This window comes from Diceros bicornis, chromosome 24, assembly GCF_020826845.1.
Source record: "Diceros bicornis minor isolate mBicDic1 chromosome 24, mDicBic1.mat.cur, whole genome shotgun sequence".
Classification (NCBI taxonomy): Eukaryota; Metazoa; Chordata; class Mammalia; order Perissodactyla; family Rhinocerotidae; genus Diceros; species Diceros bicornis.
In genome coordinates this window covers 11,232,370-11,250,937 of record NC_080763.1, presented here as the reverse complement: position 1 = coordinate 11,250,937, position 18,568 = coordinate 11,232,370, and the positions used below count along the sequence as shown (strand labels likewise).

The 18,568-nt window shown below is 37.5% G+C and overlaps 1 protein-coding gene across 1 annotated transcript in view; it reads right to left on the bottom strand.

Moving 5' to 3' along the window:
* Nucleotides 1-18,568, bottom strand: part of SNAPC1 (small nuclear RNA activating complex polypeptide 1) — a 31,466-nt gene that overhangs the window by 8,538 nt on the left and 4,360 nt on the right. Inside the window, exons 5-8 of the mRNA XM_058567073.1 lie at nucleotides 14,539-14,697; nucleotides 12,943-13,011; nucleotides 12,165-12,227; nucleotides 8,055-8,205 (exon numbers count right to left, since the gene is read on the bottom strand). Coding sequence (XP_058423056.1) covers nucleotides 8,055-8,205; nucleotides 12,165-12,227; nucleotides 12,943-13,011; nucleotides 14,539-14,697 — 442 coding nt within the window. The remainder of the gene's footprint in view (nucleotides 1-8,054; nucleotides 8,206-12,164; nucleotides 12,228-12,942; nucleotides 13,012-14,538; nucleotides 14,698-18,568) is intronic.

The window sequence follows — 18,568 nt, the reverse complement described above, 5'->3', positions numbered from 1 at the left end:
CTCCATCAGCCTCTGTATTTGGTTACCTGTAGATACACACTGGCTCTCATATCTGTTAGCCTGCTTCTCTAATTCCTACAACCATCTGGCCAGATAGTCATTACCCCTCAACAGCCTTTTACTTAGTGTTCCTATTTTCAGTTTGTTCCCACCTACCTACCAACTACTCCCAGACTGATTTTCTTCAAAGGAAATTGGTCATGCCACTTTCTTGCTCAGAGGTCTCAGATGACTCCCCTCTGCCTACCAAATTAAGTCTAAACTTCGTGGTTCCTCATTTAAGGCCTGGTCACAAGATAATCCTCAACATATTTTCTACATTATTAATAGTAACTCCTGGGGCCAGCCCGGTGGTGTACCGGTTAAGTTCGCGCACTCTGCTTCAGCGGCGGCCCAGGGTTCGCGATTCAGATCCCAAGTGCAGACCTACACACTGCTCATCAAGCCATGCTGTGGCAGTGACCCACATACAAAATACAAGAAAACTGGCACAGATGTTAGCACAGGGACAATCCTCAAGCAAAAAAAATAAATAAAGAGGAAGATTGGCAGCAGATGTTAGCTCAGGGCCAATCTTCCTCAAAAAAAACACAAAACCCAGTTAACTCCTTGACACATCCTTTATAATCCAGGCAAAACGGACACCTCACTCTATACTTCCAAATACTTTGCCTTTTTTCATGCCAATCCCTCTACTTGTGTTGGTCTACAGAATTATTGTTACATTTATTTTATCTTTTTTAAATCTTTGGATTTTTTTCTGACTACTAAAGTAACATATGGTTATCATAAAATTCAAACATTACAGAGATTAATGGAATTGTAAATTTCTCAGGCTCCTATCACTGAGAATTAACCACTGTTAATACTTAATAGGCTTCTAGATTTCTTCAATGATATATATTGCATTTGTGTCTACACGTTTATTAACAGAAATTAAATCATAGTCTTCTTTGAAAAGACATTTTCACTAAGCAATGTATCGATATATTTTGGACATATTTTTATGTCAGTATATATGGAACTTTCTCCAGTTTTTTAACAACTGCAAAAGACATGGACTAACAAAAATTTTATGTACCCAATTTTTCAACGTTATACACTTGATTTGTTTACAGTCTGCCATTTCAAATAATCGTGCAATGAATGTCCTGTGTTTCTGTCACTTGCAAAGGATAAGTTCCTAGAAACTGAATTGCTAAGTTAAAAGGCATGCACATTTAAAATTTTGATGGTAATTCCAAATTGCTCTCTGAAAAGGACATGCCAGTTTATATTCCCACTTAAATTCAGATTTTATCTCCTCAAACTTTCAATACCAATGCTATTCAGTTATCTTTAATCTTTGTCAATCTAATAAATTATATAAAAATCATGTTTTAATTTACATTTAATTATTAATGAAATTAATTTTGTTGTGAATTGCCTGTTTGTGTCCTAAGCCCCTTTTTTCTACTGGGTGGTGGCATTTTTCTTAAATAAGAGCTCTCATAAAATCAGAAATTTTAACATTATCATATGTGCTGAAAATGTTTTTGCAAGATCTTTGTGTGTGTGCGAGGAAGATTGGCCATGAGCTAACATTCATTGCCAATCTTCCTCTTTTTGCTGAGGAAGATTGGCCCTGAGCTAACATCCATGCCCATCTTCCTCTATTTTGGATGCCGCCACAGCGTGGCTTTGATGAGCGGTGTGTAGGTCTGTGCCCGGAATCTGAACCTGTGAACCCCAGGCCGCCAAAAGCAGAGCACGCGAACTTAACCACTACACCACCAGGCTGGCCTGGTTTTGCAAGATCTTTCTCATTTTATGGAATATACAGTGCCTCTTTTTTAAAACATTATGAAATCAAAAATAATTTTCTACTTTAAGGAAGTGAACTTTTGATTAAAGAGAAACTATGAAGTCAGCACTTGGATCTTTATTGAGGTAGAGAATAACGAATTACCTCTGCTTCAGAGTACTTACAGTACCTTCTGAGCTACAAAACTGGTTAGCTATAACAGTGGAGCTATGATTAAAGATCTGAATTCAGATCATATTTTATTGTATTTTCTTTCTCAAGGGTTAAATCTTCACTGGCGCACCTTGGTAAATTCAATAACTGATCTCAGATGTGCTAAAGAATCTGTCCCTTAAAAATTAATTTCAGAGTTTATGAAAATGTTTTGGGTAACTACATTAAGTAATAAAATATGGCTTGTGGAGGAAGTGATGTTTCATAAGTTGTGCCAGTCAAACATTTACCATGAAAAGGAACTTGCACTCTCTCCTTCCCCATCTTGCACTTGCTCCTCCTCTGTCCCTCAACCATAGGAAGAAGCTTGTTTTCCAGCATGTGAGAAGGCAGCTTGACCAGCTTACCTCTCTGCTATGCTCGTATGAAGTCAGGTTGATTATTAATAAAAAATTTTTGTGCAGGCTTCTAAACCTAAGTATCTTTGATACCTCAGAAAAAGATATTTTAATCTACCAGAAGTTAATTTTTTAAATATAATCAAACTCATCAATCTTTTCCTCACGTCTTCTGGTTTGGTTTTGTTTTGGTTGTTTGTCAGATTTGTTAAGTATTACTAACATATAATAAAATTTGCCATTTTTAACGTACAGATCTAGAAGTTGGAACAAATGCATAGCTGTGCAATCACCACTGCAACCAAAACACACAACAGTTCTCTGATGCCAAAAATTTCCCTTGTGCCCTTTTGCAGTCAACACCTCCCTCCACCTCTAATTCCTACCAACCAATGATCTGTTTTCTGTTCTTATCAATTGCCTTTTCCAGAATGTCTTATAAATGGAATCATATAGTATGTAGCCTTTTGTGTCTGGCTTCTTTCACTCTGCACAATGCATGTGAGATTCATCCATACATGTTGTTATACGTATCAGTTCCTTTATTGATGAGTAGTATTCCCCTGTATGATTATACTACAGTGTATTTATCCTATGCCCAGCTGAAGATATTTAGGCTGTTGGCAATTTTTCACAATTACAAATAAAACCACTATAAAGTTTTGCATACAAATTTTTGTGTGAATATAAGTTTTCATTTCATTTCATTCATTTCATTTCTCTTTGGTAAGTTTTCATTTCTCGCGAGTAGGACTGCTGGGTCATATGCAAGTATATTTAACTTTATTAGAAACTGCCAGTTTTCCAAAGTGACTATACCATTTTGGATACCCACCAGAAGGTTCCAAATGTTCTATTTTGTGTTTTTTGGTTCTTATAGCCATTCTGTCAGGGAATAGTTGATTACTGTAGTTTTAATTTGCATTTTCCTAATAACTAAAGATGTTGAGCATCTTTTCATGTGTTTATTTGCCATCCACATATTTTCTTTAGTGAAATGCCTATTCAGATCTTTTACTCATTTTTTTAATTGGGTTGTTTATTTATTACTGAGTTTTGAGAGTTCTTTATATATTCTGGATATAAGACCTTTATCAGGTTTGTATTTTGCAAATACTTTCTCCCAGTCTGTGGCTTGTCTTTTCATTTTCTTAACAGTGTCTTCCAAAGAATTTTAATTTTGAGGAAGTCCAATTTATCAATTTTTTTTCTTTTATGGCTTGTGTTTTTTGTCACATAAAAAAATCTTTGCCCAGGGCCAGCCCAGTGGCGTAGCTGTTAAGTTCGTGCGTTCTGCTTTGGCAGCCCGAGGTGCGCTGGTTCGGATCCTGAGCGTGGACCTACTCACCACTCATCAAGCCATGCTGAGGCGGCTTCCCATATAGAAGAGCTACAACTCTACAACTATGATATACAACTATGTACTGGGGCTTTGGGGAGAAAAAAGAAAAAAAAGTTCTGCCCAACCCAAGATCACATTTTCTATGTTTTCTTCTTCAAGTTTTATAATTTTAAGTTTAATTTTAGGTCTATGATCCATTTTGAATTAATTTTTGTTTATGATGTGAGGTATGAGATGAGGATCTGTTTTTTCATATGGATATAAAACTATATCATTACCATTTATTGAAGAATATCCTTTCTCCATTGAATTGCCTTTGCACCTCTATTGAAAATAAAACCATATACGTATGGATCTATTTCTAGATTCTCTATTCTTTTCCATTGAGCTGTGTGTCTGTCTTTTCACAGCACATTGTCTTGAGTTCTGAAGCTTTCCAGTTATTTTTCAAAACTGTTTTGGCTACTCTACTTTCTTTGCATTTCCACATCTACTTAACAACCAGCTTGTTAATTTATACAAAATAACCCTGTTGGGATTTTTTTACTGGGATTGCATTTAATCTACAGAACAATTTAGGATTAGCTGAATTTTTAACAATATCCAGTCTTCTAATCTATGCAGACCATATACCTCTCTATTTATTTAAATCATCTTTGATTTCTTTCATCGTTTTATAGTTTTCAGATCCTGCACATATTTTGTTACCTACATAAAGAAGTAGTTTGTGTTTTTGCTATTATACTTTTAAAAAAATTTTCAATTTCTAATTATTCTGTGTTAGTATAAATACTAACCCTGTACCTTGTGACCTTATATTTTTTGTGTGTGTGTGAGGAAGATTAGCCCTGAGCTAACATCAGATGCCAGTCCTCCTCTTTTTTCTGAGCAAGACTGGCCCTGGGCTAACATGCATGCCCGTCTTCCTCCACTTTATATGGGACACCGCCACAGCAGGGCTTGATAAGCGGTGCACTGGTGTGCTCCCGGGATCCCAACTTGCGAACCCCGGGCTGCCGCGGAAGCGGAAGTGGAGTGCGAGCACTTAACTGCTACGCCACCGGGCTGGCCCCTCTTGTGACATTATTAAACTCACTTATTAGTCCTGGTAGTTATTGTGTAGATTTCGGGAGATTTTCTGTGTAAAAAATAACTACATTTGCAAACACACACAGTATTATTTCTTCCTTTCCAATCTAAATGTCTATTATTTCATTTTCTTGCCTTAATGTATCGGCTAGGACCTCCAGAATGATAGGAGCAATGAGAGCAGGCATCCTTGCCTTGTTCCCAATTTTCGGAGGAAAGCACTGTTTTACTATTAAGTATGATGTTAGCTGTGGGTTTTTCATAGAAGGCCTTTATCAGGTTGAGGAAGTTCCCTTCTAACCCTAATTTGCTCAGAGTTTTTATCATGAATAGATGCTGGATTTTGTCAAATATTTTGTCTACATATACTGAAATGATTTACATAGTTTTTTTCCTTTATTCTGCTAATATGAGGAATTATGTTGGTTTATTTTTTTTTTTATAATTTTATTTTTATTTTATTTATTTTTCCCACAAAGCCCCAGTAGATAGTTGTATGTCATAGTTGCACATCCTTCTAGTTGCTGTATGTGGGACGCGGCCTCAGCATGGCCGGAGAAGCAGTGCGTCGGTGCACGCCCGGGATCCGAACCCAGGCTGCCAGCAGCGGAGCACGTGCACTTAACCACTAAGCCACGGGGCCGGCCCCTATGTTGGTTTATTTTTAATGTTAAACCAACCTTATACTCCTGGAGTAAACCCTAGTTTGTCATAATAATTGTCCTTTTAATACATTGTTGGATTCAATTTGCTAATATTTTGTAAGGATTTTTACATGTATGTTCATGAGGGATTTTTACATGTATGTTCATGAGGATTTTTACATGTATGTTCTTTAGTCTTCTTTTCTTATAATGTCAATAAGCTGGGAAGTGTTCCCTCGTACTTTCTGAAAGAACAGGATTCCTTTCTTAAATGTCTGCTAGGATTCCCAGTGAAGCCATCTGGGGATTTAATTTCTTTAGTAAACATAGAATGACTCAGATTTTCTATTTCTTCGTGTTAGTTTCAGAAATGTGTGTCTTTTAAGAAATATATCCATTTTATCTAAGCTAACTTATCTGCATAAAATTATTCATAATTTTTCCTTATTATCCTTTTAATTTCTGTAAGGTCTGCAGTGGTAGCCCCGACTAAATTTTTTGTTCCTAATTTTTTTTTACCCCAAATTCTCTTTAGGATACTCTTTAGGTGTAAAATCAGTCATTTTCAAATCATGATAATTTTGTAGCCTTTCTTTCTGATATCTCACTTCACTCTCCTGCCTAATTATGACTAGCCCCTCAAGAGCAATGTTACATAAAATTGTGATATTTCTACGTACTATCAATAAACATGAGGTGGCTTTTAGGCTAATACCGCACGGACACACAGCACACAACATTCACTCTTTTTAAAATTAGGTTAAAGAAATAACCATCTATTTCTTTTATTTGGAGCAGGGGTCGACAAACTATGACTCTAGGTCAAATCTGGCCCAAAACCTGTTTTTGTAAATACAATTTTATTGAAACACAGCCACACTCATTTGCTTATGTATTGTCTATATGTGCTTTCACGTTACAATGGCAGAGCTGAGTACTTGTGACAGAAACCATATGCCTCACAAAGCCTAAAACATTTACTATCAGGCCCTTTAAAGAAACAATTTGCTAATCCCCGAGGAATTTTTTTTTAAATCAAGAATGTATGCTGGATTTTATCCAATGTCTTCCTTGGTAACTATTAAAATGACTTCACATTTTCCCCTTTAACCTATTCATATGGCAAATTATATTGATAGATTCCTAACTGCACCATCCTTGCATCCCAGAATGAGTACACTCATTCAAGTTGTTTTACATTTGGAATTCTTTTGATATATATAACTTAGGATTTTTTTAGTAATAGTTATAAGTGAGATTAGTCTTACAGTTCTCTTCACATTATCTGCTAACTTTGTAGAAAGAAGTAGAAAATTCTCCTTTTGAAGTATTGCTTGATTACCCGCAGCAAATGTAGTATCCTTTCTCTGAATTCTCAGTGCACTTCAAGCAACTGTTACAAAACTTAATCATATCTGGACTATATTAAAGGTATTTAACTTCAATTCTCCCTCCACTGCCTCAATATAGGAGAAAAACATTTAAAAGATTGTACCATATCCTCATATATGCTGCAGTAGCCAGGAGTGTGTTTTATATTAGGCATGAAATATTTACTAATGTTTCTAATGCCCATTTTTTTTCCTGAGCCTGCTAATCAGATTCCAACTTTATGTATGGTATATATATATTATTTGTGTAATTTTTTTTTTTTTTTTTTTGGTGAGGAAGATCAGCCCTGAGCTAACATCTGCCAATCCTCCTCTTTTTGCTGAGGAAGACCGGCCCTGGGCTAACATCCATGCCCATCTTCCTCTACTTTATATGTGACGCTGCCACAGCATGGCTTGACAAGTGGTGCGTCAGTGCGCACCCGGGAGCAGGCACTTAACCACTTGCACCACCGGGCCTGCCCCTTGTGTAATTTTTTAAAACTGCTGAAATTAATATAGTCATTTCTTTAAAAAGCAAACACCAAAAGTTATTTTATAGATACACTATTTCAAAAGAAAAGCAGGTACAGCTTAATTAGTGCAGCTAAAGGGAAATATGGTTTATAGATTGTATTACTTATCACAGCTTATTTACATGTAAGTTTGATGCACACACAAAAATTACTAATTAAGTATGCTCTGGATAATTCTAGACTGATTCTGTAACTATTTAGCTATATCACTTTTGGACAAGTTATTTAATCCTTATGGGCCTAAATTTCATCATACAAAATGACGAATTTGATGATTCCTAGAGTCCCTTTCAGCAGTAAAAGTCTAAGAATCTCCGATAATTTTTTTTTTTTTTTTCTGTGAGGAGATCAGCCCTGTGCTAACATCCGCCAATCCTCCTCTTTTTTTGCCGAGGAAGACGGCCCTGGGCTAACATCTGTGCCCATCTTCCTCCACTTTATATGGGACGCCGCCACAGCATGGCTTGCCAAGCAGTGTGTCAGTGCGCGCCCGGGATCCGAACCAGCGAACCCCGGGCCGCCGCAGCGGAGCACGCGCACTTAACCGCTTGCGCCACCGGGCCGGCCCCTACGATAATTTATTTTTAATATTAACTCTCACAAGGTTCTCAGTCAAACAACTATCTAATCTTTTCTGATAAAGAAAAAAATGGGGAGAGGAGGTTGTAAATGAGACCCATTTTTCCTTGTTGAGTCTCAAAAAGACTTTAGAAGTTACCTCTGTTTCGGGAAGACATCTTCCTTCCTCCTGATTTCAACGTTTCTTTGTTTCTTTTTTTCCTGGTTGTTTTGATTTGTCCTTGACCAGATGCAGAATCAGAGTCAGAAGAGTCCAGTTTGACTTGGCGATGCCTTCTTGACTTGGAAGCCTTAAGAGTTAGAAATCAAATTAACCACAGCGAATCCAACTGACAGATAATTTATAGAAAGACAAAATACACAATCTAAGATGAGGAAAGATTTAAGGAAATACTTGTCATAAAGTACTTTACCATTATCTTGGCTTGCTTAATACTTATCGCATGTATATACTCTTTTATCTTTACAACAGGAAAAGTTCCCTGCAGCTGTCATCACCATCTACTCAAACTGGGTTAAAATGTAGTTGTTGGGTTAAAATGTAGTTTAGCTGCACGGTTGGGAAATGGAGGTGTAAAGGACAAGTACTGTTTTTACTGCCTAATAACCTATCCTCCCTTTCTTCTAATAACATTTTGTTTTCCTTAGTTACCACATAAGTTTCGAGTGGAACTATTTAACGCCTGGCTCCAGGTATGGCCATGTGGCCCCATCCAGTCAAAGTGAGTCTCACATCCCCGTGGCCACTGTGATTTGTTCAGCGTGGGTATGTGAGCTGTATCATGGCCGATATAACTTAAATTTAGAAATCTGCTTAACTATTAGTGATGCCGGCCCTGTCATCAGTTCCCCTACGTTACACCCAGCATATATGGGGTTAAAACCAAAAACACTCATTCCCTTTCCCTGCTTCTCTAAGTTGCATTCATATGTAAATATTGGTTTTTTAAACCATTGTCTCCCTGAACTTCAGAAGACATTTAGAAGTTACAAATTGTTAAAAGGTGGCCTCTCATTGGGCTTACACTGGCTAGTTATGGGTCTTCTGAAGTTTATTACAGGGAAACTGATGTCCAGAGAATATCAAGAAGCTAAAGCTCCCCAGACCCCAACTCCTCAGCTTCCTGGCACCAGAATCCACTCTCCACCATGGAGGCGACAACCAAGGACACCCACGGGGGATTCCCTTATCTCACCCTCCTCCCCTCCCTGCCAGCAGCCTCACAAGGCCAAATACAGGCTGGTGGGAAAGCACCGACCAGCAAGGCCACAGGCTCCCCCTCCCTACAAGCAGCCACATTCCTCACAACCTTTAAAACCCCTTCCCTCCCATCTTTCGAGGAGATGGAACAAGTTTGAGACCTCTTGTCTCTGAGTTGATGTCACCCAAAATAAAAACTCTTTCCTTGCCATAAGCCTTGCGTTCCAGTTTTATTTGGCCCCTCTTGTGTGGCAGGTAAAGAACTTGTGTCTGGTAACATTAGGAAGGAAAATTCTCCATTTCCACTGAACCTAAACCTGGGAACATGCAAGGCTGGAGCTGTCGTAAACAGCATTTGAAGCCAGTGAAAGCAACATGAAAGGTGAAAAACGGAGGGACAGTCCAAGGACTTTTTAGTTACATCAGTCAATGAATTCCCTTATTTGCTTAAGCAGAGTCCTGACTAAGAGTTTTCAGTTAACGTCATATATGCAGTGCAGGTATTAACAGGTGTTAAAAAGCTACCGTGCATTCTATGTTAATTATACCTCAATAAAGTAAAAAACCCACAACTATGCAAGGACACACACTTATAACAATTTATGGGGATTATAATTTGTTTAATGATTTTTAAAAAGTATTTCATAATGTCTTAAGATATACATTAAACATCACTTAGTACCATACAATATGGAAATCGTTCTAGTTTAAAAGAATTTGGAATAATTTATTTATTGTCCTTGGTGTTTTCAGTCAACAATATTTTGTACTCAATTTACTGTGGTATAGCAAATATATAACACAACTAATCTATACTCACTTTTAATTTTTTTATTTATTCTTTTTTATTTCTACAACCAGAGAATGATAGTAATTTCCCACAGAATAAAGCCATTCTTAGATTCATGAAAAAAATTCACAAAAAGAATGAGATTAAGCACGTAAATTTATCAGTACTCTCTCCTGAAATCCCATTAAAATGAGAGTAAAGGAATAAAAATAAATTAACTCGGGGCTGGCCCTGTGGCTTAGCAGTTAGGTGCATGTGCTCTGCTACTGGCGACCCGGGTTCAGATCCCGGGCACGCACCAACGCACTGCTCGACCAGCCATGCTGAGGCCGCGTCCCACATACAGCAACTAGAAGGATGTGCAACTATGACATACAACTATCTACTGGGGCTTAGGGGAAAATAAAAAAAAAAGGAGGAGGATTGGCAATAGATGTTAGCTCAGAGCCGGTCTTCCTCAGCAAAAAGAGGAGGATTAGCATGGATGTTAGCTCAGGGCTGAACTTCCTCACAAAAATGAATAAATAAATTCACAAAACAGAGATAACAGGAAACAATGCAGCTGTAAACAAAAACAACAAACTTTTGGAAGAGAGAGAGTGATAGCTGATTTAACAGAATGAAGAGAGCTGAAACCTAACGGCCTGTATTGAGGAAGTTACTATAAAGCAAGCTGATCCAAGTGGATCAGGAATTGGAGTCATCAGAAATGGGAGTAAAAAAATGGGTAGATACGTTGAAAATCTACAAAGGGAACAGTGTCCCTTTTCCCAGTTTCAAAACTAAACAACTGACCCCCTCCTGTAGAAAACAGGAGGTGTGCTCTCTGGGGAGGCTACACCAGAGAAGCTGTAGGCTTGAGGAGACTGGAAGAGCTGAGGAAGGGGACAGATCACGCCTCCTACTGAAAATAGGGAGGTTCAGTGAAAACCTGCATAAGGAATGGTGAGCCTCTCGCCTGAGTCTCTCTGTAGGCTCCCAGAACACCGGCAGCTGGGCTCAGTTACCACTTTCCTCCCCCGGACAAGGGAATGGAAGACTGCTCTCTGGTAAGAATGACTAGATCCAAGAGAAATACTGAGGTTAAAAAGCTCTATCTCCACATGACCACTCTTAAATATGATGAGGATCTTCAAACATTTGAAAAAAGCCACCAAAATGAAAGACAGAGATCAAACTAAACAAAAATAGGAACTCTGAGGAAAAAGAAAGAAACTTCAAAAAACTGTAATCAATATCCTCAAAGAGATAAAGATATTGCATCCAGAAAAAAAAGAGACTTTTTTTTAAGTAAGAAAAGATTCAGGGAACAAGAAAAAATCTTAGTAATGAAAAAATGTCAGAAGAAATAATAATTCAATATAATAGTTCAGAAGATGAAGTTTAAGAAATCTCCCTCAGGGGCCAGCCCCATGGCTTAGCGTTAAGTGCGCACGCTCTGCTACTGGCGGCCGGGGTTCGGATCCCAGGCACGCACCGACGCACCGCTTCTCCGGCCATGCTGGGGCCGCGTCCCACATACAGCAACTAGAAGGATGTGCAACTATGACATGCAACTATCTACCAGGGCTTTGGAGGGGGGAAGAAAAAAAAAAAGGAGGAGGATTGGCAATAGATGTTAGCTCAGAGCCGGTCTTCCTCAGCAAAAAGAGGAGGATTAGCACGGATGTTAGCTCAGGGTTGATCTTCCTCACAAAAAAAAAAAGAAATCTCCCTCAAAATAGAAAGATTGAGAACAGAAAAGAAAAATAAGAAAATAAAATTTCAAGAAAAGAAAAAGAGCAAAAATGCAGTAAAGAATACTATCAAAGAAACAATACAAAAAAATTCCTCAGAACTGAAGGCTATCAGATCAAAAGGATGCCCACTGTGAGAGCCAAGGACAATGATGGAAAAAAGACCTATACCAAGTTACATTATCATGAAATTTCAGAACTCCAGGGATAAAGAGAAAACCCTAAAACCTTCTATGATCAGGAATACTAGAAGCTGGAAGACAATAAAGAGCAATGGCATCAAAATTCTAGGTAAATACCAGAAGAAACAGCTAAAAGAGAAAAAGTTGAAGATGGTTGCCTCCTAAGATTAGGAATACAGGGGTGGGAAGTGGTGGAGCAGGAGATGGTTGGCTTATATAAGCTATATAGTATTATTAGACTTTTAAACTATGTACATGTATTACTTTGATGAAAAATAAAAATTTAATTTAAAAAGCATCAAGTCAATTTCTAAATTACCTTACTAAACAAATAACTTACCTGAACAACAACTGAAAAGGCCTTTGATTTTATTTTCGCTAATGATTCTGCCCTTTCACATCTCTGGAAGTAAAAATAACCAGGAAGGGGAAAAAGTTAAAACACATTAACATTAAGTGAAATTATGAAAACCCAAGTATTTGTTATCAGAAATAAGATTTGAGACAGAAAGCAGGGTAAAAGAACTAACAGTTACTGGACACATATTGAGTAAAGACACTTAAACACACACATTTTCATAGCAGGTAGCATGATACCCTCCAGAGAGGTACTGATCGTTTTCATTCAGGACTTAAGGAGGATAATATGAATGAAAGCCTTGGTGACCAGGCCATTCCCTCCTCATCTGCCTATGCCAAAGATGGCTCCTTGTCTCATCCACTGAGATGGATGAAAACTGCACACAGGAAGCAGTAAATAGTAGCTTGAGCTCCACACTGGGTGAAAGACTGACAGGAAGTGAGAAAAGACATATTACAAAGCCTTACTCTGCCCCTGGAAGGACCGAGGGCACCTTTTACCATCATCCTTCCCTTTCCCTGCTGAACACTGTTAACATCCTCACTCCCAATCTACACCTGATGTCTCTCACAAGGTTTCCAGTAAAGAATAGACTAGCTCTTCACAGAACCCATGTTTCAGAATTTTCTGGGATTTTTATTATAATACTGACAAAGGGTAATAATGCTTGGTATACAGAATCACAGCCACACATAAAATGAAAAGAAGCTAACTAAACTATTGCCCTGTAAGCAATGATACAGTAAATTTTTCTGACCTCCGATTCTCGTGAATTTCCTTCCCTCTTTTCTTCTCCATCTTTAACTTTTGATTTTAAGGATGGATTCTGAAAGAGCAAAAAAGTTATATATACACATTTACAATGAAAATTAACTAAAAATTAACTGCAAATCAATTTCATAACAATGAGAATCATTTACTTTTAATTACTGAAAAACCAAAAGATCGTTTCATGTTATTGTAGCCTAGCTTACCACCTAACATTAACATCACAGTTAGGTTTCAGAATAGTTCTAAAATTCATCAATAAAATGCCTAAATCCTCCTAACTAATGAAGAATAACACACAGTTTATGTGGTAGTAAGAAAACTGGTTTATCCTCCTTTCCTTCAGGTTTTCAGAGGTCATGGTAATGCTCATTAAAGAGAGTTTATTTATTAAAAGAGAGTACTATAACAGATTTTTACATTAAATGCCTAGGTCATTTATGTAACCCATTTGTAGCACTTCAAGTATTCAAACATTCTAAAATGTGCTCTCTCTCATTAAAATAAATGTGAGTAGAGGAAGCAAATTATTTCCTTCTTCCCAAGACCGTCATTCCTCATCACTTGCCTTTTTTATCTTTTCTAAAATTAAGTTTTGAGCCAGCTCCCTTTTTATATAATAGAAAGCCAAAAGGTGGCAACAAGTCTTTCTGAAAGACAATATATAAAATAATAACACCTATCTAACATCTGTGAAAACACTAACACGTTATCAGACACACAGTAAGTAATCAGAAATTGTTCATTTTTTACTTTTACTTTTTCCTAGACCTATTTACTAAAATAAGATGGAGCAGTGGTTTCAAAAGTAAATTTAGTAAGGCTGGCCTTTAGGTTTCCAGAGTAAAAAAGTTTCTCTAGCTGAAAAGGTTAATGTGGAATATGGGCAGCTCTAGCATCAGTATTTGGATCAGAAAACCAAACTGAAGATTTGTGTTGATGAGATTTGTAAATGGATAAACCAAGGCAGATACAGCATGTGGCAAACAGAGAAGCACATGCCCTGTGACAATGGGAGAAGCCACTACTCAGGTCTACCTGTTTGCTGCCATGCAGCAAAGTGGGACCAGTGTTGCCAAATCTCTGGTTTTTAAGAGAAGTTGGGCGTCTGGAATTTTAAATGAAGTCCACAAATATTTAAATATTAGTTAATTCAAATATTTAAAACAATGGTAGGATCAACACTGTGACAAACAAAATCCATTTGTGTGCAGGATTCGGCCCAAAGACTGCCAGTATGCAACCTCTGCAAAACACTAAATTATAAAGATTGTAATAAACGTGTGGTATACCAAGATTACTTATTCCTCTACAATTATACATATATTAATTATATATTATATAATTGTTATTAATTATAATTGTTTAATTATATATATAATTATACATAAAATCAGATTGTAAGGTTAAATAACATCACATAACTAACAAGTGGCAAAGCCAGAATAGAAATGACACCCTCTAAATCTTAGCGGCACAGGGAGGCAGCTACTCAACGGGCTGCCTCTCAACAGTGCCACCCACGTGGAGCCATTCGTGAGCAAGGCAAATGCAGAGGTGAGGTATCAGACAAGCCGTCGCATACCTTTCTGTCTTTGTGCCACTGCTGATGCTCCAAAACTATGTTCTTAATATTGTCAAAGAAATCATCCTTTATCAAGCTGAGGGCTTTGTCTGGATTGGACTTATCAGCTGAAATTATATGTTTCATGTTCTGATAATGATCATGAACATTCAGCATTTCCTAAAAGTGAAAAGATGAGTCTTTTATTTCAATTTTTGAAGAGAAACTTAAAGGCAAAACCAACATAAAATAAAACAACCTTCCAAAGTGACTGAGTTGATAAGGAATAACATGCTACAGTATGTTGAAAATGACATAATCACGCAAACAAAATAGTACAACTTTATTAGCGAAGGCTGCTTTCCAGAGGTAAGGACTCGTTGAATTCAACTCCAAAACATTAACTTATATACACTGTATGGAGAGACACTGGGGAAAGACCAATTAGTTAACATAGGATTGCATTCCTAGATATAACAAAAATTATTAGTAGTATAACATATCATAAAATATCACTACTGATAACCAAGATCACATTTTTATTTCATATTGTCACATCAAGGGTGTTTATATAGTTGTTTATGCTCTGCTGGAAATTCCTATATAATGACTCTCACCCAATCCTTCACAGAGATGTGCTGACTTTTAGAAACATCAAAGCCTGTGTGCCTGCCCCCATAAGCTTCATCATTACTTCAGTGATAAGATTCAGGATTAAAAGAAATAGAGGATGATTTATGACACCATTTGAAGTATCATTTATTAATTAGACCTTCCTCCCCCAAAACTCCAGCCAAATGGACAAGTCTATGAGGTAAGGAGAAAGATAGCACATTGCAGACTTAAGAAACAAGATAAAACCAGTACTGGGACTGGGCTCAAAGACCAGCAGAGAGCTACTGACACTTCCATCGTAGACGGCCACTGCAACATCTGAGTCATCCCCGAGTCAGGCTAGTCAATTCATTTCTAGTAGACCTTGATGGAATCGACAGACATCTACTCAAGGAATCAGAAACTGCTCAGTACTGGTGAGTGCTCACATATGCACCATCTTCAAAGGGAAGCAGTGTCCAGGCATGGAGAGCCCCTAACTTTTTACAGTTTACAATGTGCTGTACCTCCATTATTTTACTACATGCAATACAACAGGACAGGGGAAAGAACACTACTAGCTGGACCTGATTTTGAGTCTCAGTTCTGTCACTTGCTAGAATGTGACCTTGAGCAAATCCCTCAATCTGAGAATCACATTCCCAATTTGTACAAAATTAGGTGATGTCACCTAACGCCCTGTAAAAGTATTAAGTGAGCTTATATAAGTAAGAATGTTCTGTATAATGTAAAGCACTATGCAAAATTAAAGGATTAAGAAATAAGAGAAAGTGTATGGACTTTGGAGCCTTACAGACTTGAACTTGAAACATGAACTTGAACATTCAAATCCAGGGTCTGCACCTTACTTTATGCAAATTACTTAACTTCTCTAAGCCTCAGCTTCCTTGTTTCTAAAATTAGGAAAATACCACCTCCTCTGCAGGGCTACTAATGATGATTAGTGAGAATAATATATGTAAAATATCTAATAAAGTTCCTGGCACATGTTGAAAACTCAACACACAATGACCATTATTATAATTGTATAAATGAAGAAACAGACTCAGAAATGAAATGACTGGTTCGAGGTCATATTTAAGTAGCAAAGTTAGAATTAAAAATCAGATGTTCTGATTTAATATCCTATTCTCTTCATTTTATTATGCCTCCTTAATCACAAAACGAGAACCAATGAGTGCCAGAGACATGACCAGAATTCAGGTCTGCTGACATGGAGACTTAATAGCATTTGCAGGCAGTCGAAGGAAAGTAGAAAAGTATTAAATGTAAGGTTTATCAGTGAGAATGGGTCAAAGGCTATGCTAGTACAGGATGAATAGAGTCAACAGAGGTATTGAGAGAAAAGTCTCTCAAAGCAGATCTGTGGCAAGCAAAGACCCTAGACAAAGTCAGGATGACTTCACACAGACTACTCCATTCCTAGAAGCCTCTAGGAATAAGGATTTCATAGCTGGCCTTCTGACCCTCCTCTCCAATGACACTAAAAGAATATGGCTTTGTGTATCACCCCAGCTCTGTTCTCTAAAATCATCCATACCTGTTTGCTGACATATACAATTTTTTTTTTTAACATAGGAAGCTTTAATTCAATACGTTGTAGTAAAAGAGCTTAAAATCAAAAAGTGTGTTTAAGAAGGTATGTTGGAAAAAAATTAACATTCTACCATCATATTAGGCAACAATAAAAAATTATAACCAATTGGATTCAAATCATCTTTTTTCATTAGAAGAATATTGATAAGAACAATGTCTTGCTGTTCTAAAACATCCTCTGCCTCTCTCTTTATGATTCACATCAGTATTTCTTAACAAAATCTTTATGGTAGCCCAAAATCTTTCATTCTCCACAATGGCTACTCCAAACTTTCTCAATTCTCAGTTCCTTGAACCCCCATGGCCCTCTCAAAGTGCAGGCTATCAGGTCTTCTATTTCTCTTCTTCACAACAAATTATACAAATCCTTTTCACCTCCTTCCCTAAAGTTTCAAGAGGAAGAAGTGTGCCTTCTCCTGCTCAAGGCTTATCTCTCCACTGGGCTCTTCATCACAGACCCAACCACCTCCTCCACAGCAGAAACCTTGCTCTGTTTGTGTGTGTGTGTGTGTGTGTGTGTGTGTGTGTGCGCGTGTGTGAGGAAGATGGGCCGTGATCTAACATCTGTTGCCAAACTTTCTCTTTTTCCTTGAGGAAGATCGTCCCTGAGCTAACAGCTGTGCCAGTTTTCCTCTACTTTATGTGTGGGACAACGCCACAGCACAGCTGGTGAGTGGAGTAGGTCCACACCTGGGATCCGAATCTGTGAACTTGGGCTGTGGAAGCGGAGTGCACAAACTTAACCACTACACCACTGGCTGGTGCTTGTTCTCTCTGTTTCACACAACCTCTCCTTCCCTAAACCTAAATATATACTTTGAGTCTGTCAAATCTTGCAAACTTTTAAATGATTCCCCTCTACCAAAAAGACAAAATACAAATTCCCTCTATTATACAAAGTTCTCTTATCACATTTATTCTTCTACATATAATCTCTCCCACCTCTTTCTCGCTGAGCCGCTAGAGGTTAAAGATCCGAATTTTTGTTATACTTCACTCCCATGTTTGCTGAATGATATATTTCTAACCCCAGTTCCAGCTCAGACAAAGCCTTTGCTGTCTAACCAATAGGCACTGCAGCCATACAGAAGCTTAGCTCCAACACTTCCTAACTTAGTATCTCTGTGCCTCAACTTTAAATCAGGGATAAAAACACCTACTTTAAAAAGAATTAACAAATAATTAAAAATTGTTTAAAGCAACTATTTTGCAAAGATGTTGTAAGGAGTAAAATAATCTACACAAAACATCTTGTATAGCTCCTGCACTATACTATGTCTTTAGACATTTAGTATTCAATTTCCTTCTAATGCAGTAATTCTTAACCTTTTTGGGGGCAAAAACACCTTTGAGAATCTGAGGATAGTTATGGTACCTCACTGTAACCAAGCATCCATACGTATGACACTCAATTTATCATACAATTTAGGGGGGAAATGGATACATGGACCATCTGAAGGCCATCCATGGATCCCACATTAACAATTTTTGCTCAAAAATAAAGTCATTTTACAGATCAGACTCAGAGTGCTTTCAAAAATCAATTTGCTACCTGAATTACCAACACCATAGATGCAACCTGACAGGCTCAAGCTATCAGCACACGTCGGCATCTAGCACATGGAGAAATATTTGAGCAAATCAAAGATCTGATCCCTCTTTCACTCCTGACATAGGAAAAGACTGAATAAGGTTGGGAAAAAAAAAAAGTAATATTTATTAAGAGTCTACTATGTGTCATATGCCACACACACCACTATTCAGGCATAATTCAGTTTCAATTCTCACAACTGGATGAAATCAGGACTGTAATTCTAATATTAAAGAGGGAGAAACTAAG